General features: G+C 37.7%; 1 protein-coding gene across 1 annotated transcript in view; it reads right to left on the minus strand.

The window, feature by feature from the left end:
* The window catches only part of LOC137271681 (probable glutamate receptor), a 44,345-nt gene extending 39,786 nt beyond the window's left edge, over positions 1–4,559 (minus strand). Inside the window, exon 1 of the mRNA XM_067804106.1 lies at positions 4,493–4,559. Coding sequence (XP_067660207.1) covers positions 4,493–4,559 — 67 coding nt within the window. The remainder of the gene's footprint in view (positions 1–4,492) is intronic.
* Positions 4,560–13,608: the final 9,049 nt, after the last annotated feature.

The raw sequence follows: 13,608 nt of genomic DNA on the forward strand, positions 1-13,608 counted from the left end.
TCTCGACATGCAGTAAAAACTAACCCACTGGAGCGGATCAAGAGGGAGGGGTGGGATCTGTGAGTCGCAACCCCACCCCCACCCCCACCCCCACCCCCACCTATGAAATTCTATAACCGTCCTCTACCATCTTATACAGATCTCAGACCTTACCTTTATGAGTGAGTGAGTTAAAATTTAAAGTCTCACAGGCAGTGGGCTAATTTAGTCATATCGTGGCTATGAAAGTTGTAAAATTTGTAGATGTGATAAACACTTTGATACTTACTTATGGGAAAGAAAATATGTCACAGATGTACAATTAAAACTAGCAAATAACCTTTAAACACTATTTCTAACTTCAACGGTACAATATAAAAATGGGCTAGAGATATAAAACAACTGAATGTAGATCAACATATTAAGGTCCATGGACCATTTGCTTCATGGACCCTAACTAGATTTACACCATACTTTCAGCTGTCACCAATTTAAAGAAACCATGCCATATTTTAAAAGAACACATCTATTTACGATTAAATGGTTTAGGACCTCTCACGAGGGCAATACTTTTAAGATACTTTAACCCACTTTGAGGATACAGCCAACAATCTAATCTAATGTACTGATACAAATCTAAAGTGCTAATCCTGAAAATACGTCTGTCAACGAAATTTTAAATTACATCCATTTCTTTTAAAATACCAATAACGTAAAGAACATTAACTGCATTTTAAAACAATCCTCACTTTTAACTAAATCTGACATATATCTAGCTTTGCATTGGTCGACTTGACTTTTTGTCTGAAGAAAAGAATATACTTTTATTGTGTATATTAACCTTGACAATGAAGGTTATTTTCAACATGTAGTAAACACAGGTCTCATACCTCAGTTTTAATGAAAAACACATTTGTGCGCTGTCAGAAAGCAAGCAAGACTCAATGTCTTTTGTAGTGGTAATATTTAACTGGGCTGTATGAGGCAGAAAATAGTCCTCACAAACATCCAACGCTATGTCGATGTTGACATGGTCGAGATCCTGTCCCCCAGATGGAGTATATCAACTTTTTAAACGGAAACAACGATATTTCTGCTACATCACTTCCATTTCTCTATTTGGTTTAAAACGATTCTTCTTTCAGATTCGAATCCAAATTGGACGTGACGGCAGAAACTCACTCGAATAACTGGAGTACATCATTCGCCTACCCTTCTGGCGATGGTCGTATTGTGCTCGAGTGTTCAGGAATCAGTTATTGTGTATATGTATCAGTTATTGTGACGACAAGGACACACACAGATGAACTTGAGTGCATCAATGGGCCTGCTTCTCCGTCTACGCTTGACCTACATAACTGCTGCCTGACCATTCGCCGTATAACTGTTTCTCACTCTGAAACCAAGACTGTGGTGAGTTGACATTATATTTGTGACCCATTAGCTTAGATTTGACGCAGTTGCATCCTACATGAAACCGCTTTTGGGAATCTTTGTATCTTGCTATTTGACTGCTCAATACATATTACTGAAAATTTTAGACTTGTCAGCGTTATGTTTTGCTGGTTCTTAGGGGATTTCTTATATCTTTTGTCACGGCAAATTATTCACGGTAACAAAATTGGGGGCTTGTCCGAGATAGAATTCGTTTGACATTGCAGACCATGTGTGAAATTTGTTTCAAGGTTTTGCAATTTTGTTGCAAACCAAGACTTTGGTGAGTTGAAATTATATATGTGACTCATTAGTTTAGATTTGACTCAGTTGGATCGTACATGAAACCTCTATTGTGTACCTTTGTATCTTGCTCTTGTTTGCTGAATACATATTTCTGAAAATTTTAGACTTGTCAGTGTTATATTTTGCTGGTTCTGAGGGGATTTCTTAGCAAATTATTCACCGTAACAGAAGAAATTTGACATCAATAGTGTTTCAATAAGCAGGTATCTGCGAGTCTGCACTACCTATAGCACATAAATTATGTCTCACACAGGTTTAAAGACAAATTGAAAGTGACCTCCAAGGTCAGAGTATAGAAAAGCAGCACAAGCGACAATAACGCTTCATTCCTGACAATGCCATGTAACCTGGCCTTGGATGGTGGATGGCCTTAACTGAAAATCAGGGAAATCGAACACGGGTTAACTGAAATGTGAGTCAGTGAAGGCATTCCATTACAGCCATCTCTCCCAGTTTCTGCAATGGCAGTAGGGTAGTCAAGTGGTTAAAGTATTCGCACGTCATGCCGGAGACCCGTGTTCGATTCCTCTTATGGGTACAATGTGTGAAGCCCATTTCTGCTGATGTTGCCGCCGTGATATTGCTATAATATTGCTAAAAGTGGCGTAAAACTAAACTCACTCAAAAGAGCAAGGCCAGTCACCCTGAAAGAAATAGTGTGAGTGAGTTTGGCTTTACGCTATACTCCGCAATATTCCAGCTATATGGCGGCGGTCTGTAAATAATCGAGTCTGGACCAGACAATCCAGTGATCAACAACATGAGCATCAATCTGTGCACCTAGGAACCGATGACGTGTGTCAACCAAGCCAGCAAGCCTGACCACCCGATCCCGTTAGTCGCCTCTTACGACAAGCATATTCGCCTCAAATGGCAAGCATGGGCTGCTGAAGGCCTATTCTACCTCGGGCCTTCACGGGTCCTGAAAGAAATAAGTGTTTAATACTTGGGTTCCTGGAGTCATTATTGTTTAAGAACTTCTGGCAGTATCTCATTGCCAAGAACAAGAACAAAAATTTCTCACGACTCGTTTTTCCATAGACGGTTTGTCTGCAGAGGTGAGATATTGTACTTCACTATCAAAATTTGAATCGAGCATAAAACATCCTAATACTCAGTTCCACTATAGATTTCTTAAAGGTCACATGAAACGAAAGACACAACTTTGCAGATTCTGATTCTTTTTGGTTTGGACTTACAGTAACAAATCATCATAAATGCAAATTTAACTTATAAAGTTGAAAAATAACGTTGAGTTCAAACAATTCACTAATTTTACCCCAGCGCAGGGGGGAAATGGTTTCACCAGCTGCGCTGCGCCCATATTGCATGAGCAGCGATTAGGCTTGCACGGCTTGAACCGGGCAAGGCGACTCGTGAAAACACAGGAAGTGATGCTAGCAAGGAATATCACTACGGTCAAAGTTGGAGAGCTAGAGATGTTTCTTGTGATTGCGAGCATCTTGGGTCTGCAGTAATAAATATACAAGTCTTCAAGATAGTGCAGCATTAGAAGTACTAATTTTATTGTTAAAAATTGTTCAGTTTGAAAACAGACGTGTTTTAATACATGCCTGGGGAAACATAGAAAACTATGTTGATTATGACAAGTTGTCTCTGTCACAGACGAAACTCAGTGTCTGTTTTATTGACACCCGTGCTCTTGTTTGACAGCGGTATGAGAATCCATACCGAAATCGAATATCGCATCATATACAATAAAGGAAGCTGTTATCCATAAAAAAATCTTGCTTCCATACTACTCACCATACTCCTAAAATGCCCATCAAACAGCTTATCTCTATATACTCTCAATGAACCTTTAGTGTATGGGCAAATGAACGAGTCAGTGAAAAGTCTTCGTTACAGTGCACACCCACCCGCCCTGACCATGTTAAGCCTTCCGGGTGCTTCATTTCGAAGGAAGCAAGCCAAATTATTCAGTACAAATTATTTCCCTGTTGATTCGTGATTGTACTCTTATAATGTTGTTTATTTGTTTTGTTATAGTGATAACTGTGTTTATTATTTTTTTAATTTTTATTTTGTTGCATGTGACCTTTAACGTATTAGGAGTACTAATGCTATGTACGCACATATGTCACGGAGCTAGCAGATTAAGTTACTATCTGTAGAAAGTAGGGCTAATCACTTACCCACCGTGCGCATGTGATAACCCTAGCGAAAATGCACGTCAATATTTCTTAGAGTGCTCATTATACAATTAACACAGAAAGAGCATGTTTAAAGCTATTCAGGACGTATGTGTTTTTAATTCTATGACTACACAATCTATTCTTTTCATTTACGGCATATCAGATCTTACACATACTCAAATCGAATATATCAAATTAGAAGCCACTATAGGAAAATCTATCTATCTATCTATCTATCTATCTATCTATCTATCTATCTATCTATCTATCTATCTATCTATCTATCGTTACAGAGAGATATATAGAGATACAAATTTCTCACGATTCGTTTTCCCATCGACGATTCCACTGTGGAACAATTTACCTGCAGAAGTGAGAAAATGTATTTCACTATTGAAATTTAAATCAACCTACTACTCAGCTCCATTGTACATTTATTTCACTATTACATACATGTATTAGTACATACGAACGGAGAGAGAGAGAGAGAGAGAGAGAGAGAGAGAGAGAGAGAGAGAGTGACAGAGAGAGCAAAATAATGGCAGAAATGTACAATAACTTCTTACATGTATTAACATTTGTTGAACTGTATATGAAATCACGTATTTCACACTCACCCAGCTCCTGGTGATGCAAGACAAGCACTGACTGCCAGCTGAGGGACATCAGAAGCTGCACCAGCATAGCGTTTTGCTGTTACTATCTCCGGCGATGGTCAACTTCAGTAGAGATTTACCATCGAGAAAAGATGGCCACTACGACAAACACCACACATACGAATAATCAATTTGATCGTTCAACAGAGAATGTGCAAGGCAAAGCAAGCGATCCAGGTTTAAATACCGACAAAGAACTACGACGATATTGATTTAAAAAACGCATTCAATGATTATGTTGTAATTACAAGCAGACTGCAGTAACAAAACACTCGTTATGATTCTTAGGTGAAACAAATTGCCTTCGTCACCAATATGTTCACATTTGTGGTATTGACAGATCTATAGAGTAATGTTTGTGTAATACAGTCTATATACTGTGGTTTCGGGATATTATTAATCACTCTGTATGGTGAAACGGTATCTGATAACTGTTAAATTCCCTATAGATGGTGGAAAGTAAACTGACGATCAAAAGGAAGTACACAAGTTGTGTTTCTTCCAGTGCGATAAAATAGCCAAACCCTTTGATGAAATGGATGTATGTTGAAGCACACTGCAGTACACGTGTTTTATCAGCAAAATGACATTGTAACAATAAACAACGATGTAATGATGAGCACTGCAGACGGTCAGGCCATTCCAGACAGTGGTCGGTTGGCCCATATTTCGGTTTGTATTGTGCATTCCAATGTCCTTGAAATATATCTGTTGGAAGTACCCGTTTATGACATTCCTGTGACCAGTTCTCGGTGAGCCAACGTTAGTATTGGAATTTTCTCGTGAGGTTTTTGTCAGTTGATTGTTCAGTCTTCACGACAAACAGGTTTTATACCCTCGGTACGAAAACTGTTCGCGCATGGGACAATACTCACAATTTTGCGACACTACATGCAAAACACGTACAAATGTTTTTGGTTGCATTTTGGCAACATGAAACATCATGGTTGCTTTCGATACAATCAATGTTCTTTAATACTTTTACTGCATAGTAGCAACAATTACTGAGCACTTTCTTTGCTCGTCAGTTTATGTTGCAGCTGACGTTACCTAACACACCCGCCATCCTCTGTGTGTATGTGTGTTTACTTTTTGTTTATTATTTTTTACAGATTAGAATGAAAATGCAGCAGAGAGGGTTCGGGTGATCTTATTATTATTTTTTTTTTGGTTTATTTTGTCCTTCTCCACTTTTTTGTGATGAATATATATCCATTGACAAGCTGCAGGCATTCTCATTATTTACACTGATTTCAGACAAAAGATCAAAGGGGATTTCCATCAAAGGTGGTAAACATGTAACATGCATCACCTTTGTTTTAAATAAAAGCAATCATTTATATGGGGAAATATTGGATTAATGCCCAAGGTGAAAGGGAAAACCACTGACAGAGAATAAGTGATCCTGGGGTTTATAATAGGGACGGTTTAGAAAGGTAACTAAAGCTGAGGAAAACTGTGACAGCCTAAAAATCAATGCTTCAAGGACATTTACGTACTGCCGTACCAAACATTGTCTTGCCGTGCTTTGCGCATTCTCTGTTGAACGATCTGACTGAAGCCACATTCTACAGACCTTCTGTTCTCTGCTCTTACATTCGTAAAATGACGGGTATAATAGTCAATAATCATTTGATTTGTTTCCTCGACCAGAACAGTTGAACATAGAAAGAGGCTGATCAAGTGAGACTTGAAACAGAGGTAAAGAGGCTTATGGAATATTTAAAAGCTGTGCTCATGGATACTGAAAAGGATGTTGTGGAGGGAAAGTTTGGTAAAAATGGAACTGTATTGATTTCGCTTACATTGGAATTCGTAAGTCTCTCTCTCTCTCTCTCTCTCTCTCTCTCTCTCTCTCATTGTACCCATGTTGGAAATCAAACACGGGTGTTCGGCGTGACGAGTGAACACTGTAACCATTAGGCTACCCCACCGCCCCTTCATTTATGTAGGTAATAACATATTTAAGGTGCCATACGTGAATTTGCTGGAAAACTGCTCAAAACAGTGAAAACCATACACACGATCTTGATCGGATATAACTATATACAGTTCAAAGGTTTGTTTGGCCACAGTCGGACATTCACAGTCGGCAGTGTTAACTTTCTCAAACTATCCTCGATATTTCCAGGGTGCACGTTCCGATAAATCTTCCTGGGACGCATCCACGACTCGGCCCGATAATTATGTTATGTAAATATATATATAGCTAGTCTTATAAATGAGAGAAACGCAATGTTGATTTTTAGAGAAGTGTGGCGTGATATTGTGTCTTAAGGCAAAGACTGTAAACACATATTGAAACGAATATCGTCTTTCTCCTCGTCAAAATGCAACTTTTATGCAGATGTATTTGATCTGAAACTGCGCTCATAAACGATCAAATTGATTGTGGGGTTCCCCCTTTATTTCTCAAGGTTACAGGATCGATGGGGTAGGCTAGCGGTTAAAGCTTTCACTCGTCACGTCGAAGTGCCGGTTTCGACTCCCCAGGTGGAATATTGCATGAAGCGACGTGAAACTAAACTAACTCACTCACTGAATCAGCGACGTGAAACTAAACTAACTCACCCAATCACTCATTCACTGGTAACCTGCGTTGACCATCGCCGGAGACAGTAATGGCTGCAGCTTCTGATATCCCTCAGCTGGCAATTGGCATAAGCAGGAGCCGGGTCTTTGAGTGTAAATACATACACTCTGTAAATATATTAAGTTAAGTACATATTCACTCTCGTCTCATCCTGATAATAAGATAACTAATGTGCTACTAATTGTGTTCCCCTTGCTTCACCAATGTCCTACTTACGAGGGGATGTATGTATGTATGTATGTATGTATGTATGTATGTATGTATGTATCATGTATCATGTATGTATGTATCATGTAGCATGTATGTATCATGTATCATGTATGTATGTATCATGTAGCATGTATGTATGTATCATGTATCATGTGTGTATGTATCATGTACCATGTATGTATGTATCATGTATCATGTGTGCATCATGTATCATGTATGTATGTATCATGTATGTATGTATCATGTACCATGTATGTATGAATCATGTATCATGTGTGTATCATGTATCATGTATGCATGTACCATGTATCATGTGTGTATCATGTATCATGTATGTATGTATGTATGTATGTATGTATGTATGTATGTATCATGTATCATGTATGTATGTATCATGTATGTATCATGTACCATGTATGTATGTATCATGTATCATGTGTGTATCATGTATCATGTATGCATGTACCACGTATCATGTGTGTATCATGTAGCATATATGTATGTATGCATGTATGTGTGCATGTATGTATGTATGTATGTATGTATGCATCATGTATGTATGTATGTATGTATCATGTATGTATGTATCATGTATCACGTATGTATGTATCATGTATGTATCATGTAGCATGTACGTATCATGTATCACGTATGTATGTATCATGTATGTATCATGTACCATGTATGTATCATGTATCATGTATGTATCATGTCTAATGTATGTATCATGTAGCATGTGTATATGTATCATGTAGCATGTGTGCATCATGTATGTATGTATCATGTATGTATCATGTAGCATGTATGTATGTATGTATCATGTATGTATCATGTAGCACGTATGTATCACGTATGTACCATGTATCTATGTATGCATCATGTATCTACGTATCTACGTATGCATCTCGTATCTACGTATCTATGCATCTTGTATCTATGTATGCATCTCTGTATCTGCCTATCTGTCTATGTATGCATTTCTGTATCTACATATCTGTCTATGTATGCATCTCTGTATCTACGTATCTGTCTATGTATCTATCTGTGTAGGTATCTATGAATTTATCTATGCAGGTATCTATGAATGTATCTATGTAGGTAATTATGAATGTATCTATGTAGGTATCTTTGAATGTATCTATGTAGGTATCTATGAATGTATCTATGTAGGTATCTATGAATGTATCTATGTAGGTATCTATGAATGTATCTATGTAGGTATCTATGTATCATAAATGTATCTGTGTATGTCTCTATGTATCTGTGTGTCTATGCATCTGTGTATCTATCCATGTTTCTGTCTATTTATCTATGTATCTATCCATTTATCTCTGTATCTATGTATCTATGTATCTGTGTATCTGTGTATCTATCTATGAATATTTTGTTCAGATTCGGAGTTATGAACAACAGTGTCAACATACATTATCTCACCCCTTCTAAGGTACTGGGGGCCGCTAGTAAACCTGGCTTTCGTAAACACATGATCACCCAGACCTACATTTTCCCATATTTCAGCCTCAACTTTGGTTTTTCTTCATATTCGGGTTTGAGCATTTGAATCCAAACGTTATGTGTGTATATGGGCGTATGGTTTGTAGTTTATGTTGTTAGTAATTACAATCACGATTTCACGATTTTGATATTACTATGATTTGAAAATGTCTCCTCTTAACCGCGTCGTTTCTGTTTTAAAATTATCTTTCACGGAACTAATGACGAAATTTCATTTGTAAGAAACGTTTTATTCTAATTATGAAAATGCCAAGTTGCAAACAACGACGTATCACTGAAATGCGCAAATACATTAATGAAATCAACCGATTTGGGGAAGGTCAGTCATGTTTAACTGGCGTAAATATTGTGAACGTCTAGCTAAAATCTGTAATATTTCTTGTTGTCACCAATTCATTGACTTCTTACACAATAACATATAATTTCTTAAATACTTGTAGAACATTTGACAAGAGAAGAATGTAACTACAGATGCATTTACACTGTCTTAGAAACATGAAAGAGGACATATAAAAATATTATTTGTTCATTATACCCACAAAACATCTATAACGTGGGTTCAGACAACTGATGCATTGTTCCTTATGAATGGTGCCACAGTATCCATTCTCGTTGTGTCTAATCACTCTTTGGATAGCGTACAAAATTATTCGAATCCCCATTCTGGCTGAAATATGGAAAAATGTAGGTTTGAGTGTTCATGTTTTTACGATACCCAGGTTTACTAATGGCCCCTAGTACCTTAGAAGGGGTGAGATAATGTACATTGACATTGTTGTTCATAACTCCGAATCTGAACAAAATATTCAGATTCGGGATTCAAATACCGAAACTCGAATTTGAAGAAAAGTCAATGTTGAGGCTGAAATATGGAAAAATGTAGGTTTGGGTGTTCATGTTTTTAAGATTTTAATCCCGAATCTAAAATTAAAACATTCATGGATATAGATATACATACATAGATACATAGAATCATGGATACACAGATAGATGCATAGATACATACATAGATACATACATACATATCTACATACATATCTACATACACACACACGCACGCACGCATGCACACACACATACATACATACATACATAGATGCATTGATAAATAGACAGATAAATAGATACATAGATACATAAACAGATACATAGATACATGCATAGATACACAGATAGATACAGAGATACATACACAGATATATACAGCGATACATAGATGCATGCATAGATGCACACATAGAATACATACACGATACATGATACATACATACATGATACACAGATACATAGATACATAGAGACATAGATACATACATAGATACAGATATAGATACATAGATGCATGAATAGATACATAGGTGCATACATAGATACATACATACAGAGATACATAAATACATACGCACGCACGCACGCACGCACACACACACATACATACATACATACATATATACATACATACATACATAGATGCATTGACCCATAGACAGATATATAGATAAATAGATACATACAGAGATGCAAACATAGATACATACATATATACATACATAGATGCATAGATACATAGATACATAAATAGATGAACACATAGATACATAGACACATACATGATATATGATACATACATACATGATACACAGATACATAGATACATAGGTACATAGATACATAGATACAGAGACACATAGATCGTACATACATAGAGCTACAGAGCTACAGAGCTACAGAGATACATACATACATACATACATACATACATACATACATACATACATACATACATACATACATACATACATACATAAAGAAATTTAAATTAAGGATTTGAATCCCGAATGTGAACAAAATATTCAGATTCGGGATTCAAATCCCGAATGTGAACAAAATATTCAGATTCGGGATTCGAATGCCGAATCCCGAATCCCGAATCCGTTTCTAACTTCATGTTCCTGTGTCACAGCCTATGGTACGACATTGAACCTTGGGGTGTAGCTGATGTGATATATAAGTTTTGGTATCCTCCTCTCAAAGTTATTGAACAGCTCACATTGACAGAAAGAGACCCCCCTCACGGCAGTGAAAATGAATAAAATTGAGTATAGAGCAGTAATTAAGTTTTTAGTTCTTGAAGGAACTCGGCGAAGAACACTGAAGTAAGGCTTTCAGCAGTTTATGGGAAGTCTTCCCCTTCATCTGCTACCATCAAACGATGGGTCAATGAATTTAAGAATGGTAGAGAGAGTCTTGAAGATGAGCCCCGTCCAGGTTGCCCAACAACAAGCACTAGTCAAGAAAACATTTACAGAGTGCATAGACTTGTGCAAATCGTCGAATCACACTCCACGAGTTAGAGGAGACCACAGGCATTTCACACGGATCCATCGAGACAATTCTTTGTGAACATCTCGATGGGTGCAAGATGGGTGCCAAGAATGCTTGCAGATGAAATGAAGCAAACAATGGTCACCATAAGCAACTCCATGCTAACCAGATACAACAAGAATCCAGAAGATTTTCACTTTAGGCTAGTAACCTGTGATGAAACCTGGATCCACCACTATGATCCTGAGAGCAAACATGAATACATGGAATGGAAACATGTCACTTCTCCCAGGATAAAAACGTTCAAAGCGTCCAGATCAGTGCAAAAGGTAATGGTGACAGTCTTCTGGGATAGCAAAGGCGTCATCCACATAGATTACTTACCAAAAGGAAGAACAATGAATGGAGAATATTACGCTAACTTGTTGAGGCAAAGGCGACAGTCAATCAAGGAGAAGCGCCGGGGCAAGATCAGACGTGGTATTCTTCTACATCATGACAATGGTCCAGTACACACCTCTCGCGTTACAACCGCTGCTGTCCAGGCTCTGGTTGAAAATACAAATAGGGTATATTTTTAGCCGATGCTTCCTACTGTCAAGATCACAGATGATTTCGTTTATATAATTAGTTTATGGTACTGTAAATAGATGTAGTATGGTATTGTTAGAGTGTGTTATATATTGTTGGGAGTTGTTGTTAGATTATGTTCGGTAATACTATGGGAACAGGGTTATGTTCAGGGAAGCGTGACCAGGTATGGCCAGAGAGCTGGGGTGTTAATTTGTAAACAATAGAGAGGTGTTGAGTAGCTTGGGTATGGGAGGTCAATATAAATAGTGAGGAAGGGTAGTAATCTGCACAGTCAGCCAGAATCACCACTGTGTTCACCTGTATGGGTTCAACTTTTGTATGGGATTGCATCTCACGCTGGCTGGCGTAAGTTTTTATTATCATTATTACTTTTGTATTTATTGATTGAGTAGATGTAGCAAGAAATTGTTTTACTGATGTAGTATTTCTAGATATATGTGCATATTGTAACACTATATAGCCACAAAGCCATTCAAAATTTGAATGTTATCGTTCCACAAAAACTGTTCCACTTTCAAATATGTAAATCGGAGTAAAGTACATGCATAAAGTATAAGACATTGACACATGTCTTACTGAGTAACTGTAGTTACTTATATTGTATTGTAGTGTCCCGGAACTGGCCGGTTATCCTTAAAGTAAGGAGAGGGGTAGTATCTCCGCCTGTAAGGAGACAGACAAGAGTCTTCCCTGTTGTACAAGGAGCATGTATCTCCTAGTAATGTGAGATGTGGATGGCACAGCCATCAACCATTACACAGGCCCCTTAAACTCCGTGAGGGAAACCATCGCCTGGGTGTGAGGGATACCACACAAATACCATGACGTCACCAAGTGGAACCACAGTGCACTGACATTCTGATTACATTGTAAAGAGAAAGTGTTCTCTCTGAGTGGCTAATTCCTTTATTGTTATTTAGTTCAATTGTTTAGTTTCTGATTGGGATTATATGTAATCATTATCTATATTAGTGAGGGTATTAGGATTTTAGTGTAGTTAGTAGTAGTAGTAGTAGTATTAGAACTTTAGCAATTTAAGTGGTAGACAGAACTGTATATGTAGCTAGGTTAGGTAATTAGATTAGTTAGTTGTATTTGCACCTGTAGAATTAGTTTAGTATAGGTATTGGGGTTACTTATATCTTAAGGGGAGGAATAAAGTTTTGCAAAACAAACTATTCTTCTGTTGTGGTTACTTTGGTATGTGACACCTACCTTCAAGTTTTGGGTAATTACCATTAACATAAAGCTGATAATTCAGACAATCACAGTCCCTCCATCAAAGGCCTTGACCTTGTTTGCTGGACAATCAGAGGTTTTCTTTTGATATTGCAGTACTAGCTCGTCGACCCGACTAACAATTTCACACTTGGTGCGTTGCAAGCCGAAAATCGCTTAGAATAAGCAAATGAATCACTTATTCCGGGTTTGCAACAACTCGAAGTGTTCATTGCTCTCCAAAAAATGGCGGAGCGATTACCGTTCCTCGTCTGGCGCTATTATAGGAGAGTCTCGATGACGAGTGATGAAGTAATGATTGTTAATGACTACACTGAACCTGTGAAACAAACTTATTTGTTTGTTTGTTTGTTTGGCAGCCGAACAATCTTGTTCAGCCTGTCGAATTCAAATTTTCCTAAGCCGGCATTTTGGTTTTAGAACGAAGCGACCTCATCCACCCATTGATGCGATTGCAAGCGGATGAAATATAGTATTCCGTTGTGAGGCGAATCGCTGTACAAACGGTTTGCAAACGATTGGTTGTTTGCAACGCACCCATAGTCACGACGTTATTCTTTCGTTTTCACAACGGTATTCTGTGGACTCCAATGTACGTTGT

Source organism: Haliotis asinina, chromosome 2 (assembly GCF_037392515.1).
Source record: "Haliotis asinina isolate JCU_RB_2024 chromosome 2, JCU_Hal_asi_v2, whole genome shotgun sequence".
Classification (NCBI taxonomy): domain Eukaryota; kingdom Metazoa; phylum Mollusca; class Gastropoda; order Lepetellida; family Haliotidae; genus Haliotis; species Haliotis asinina.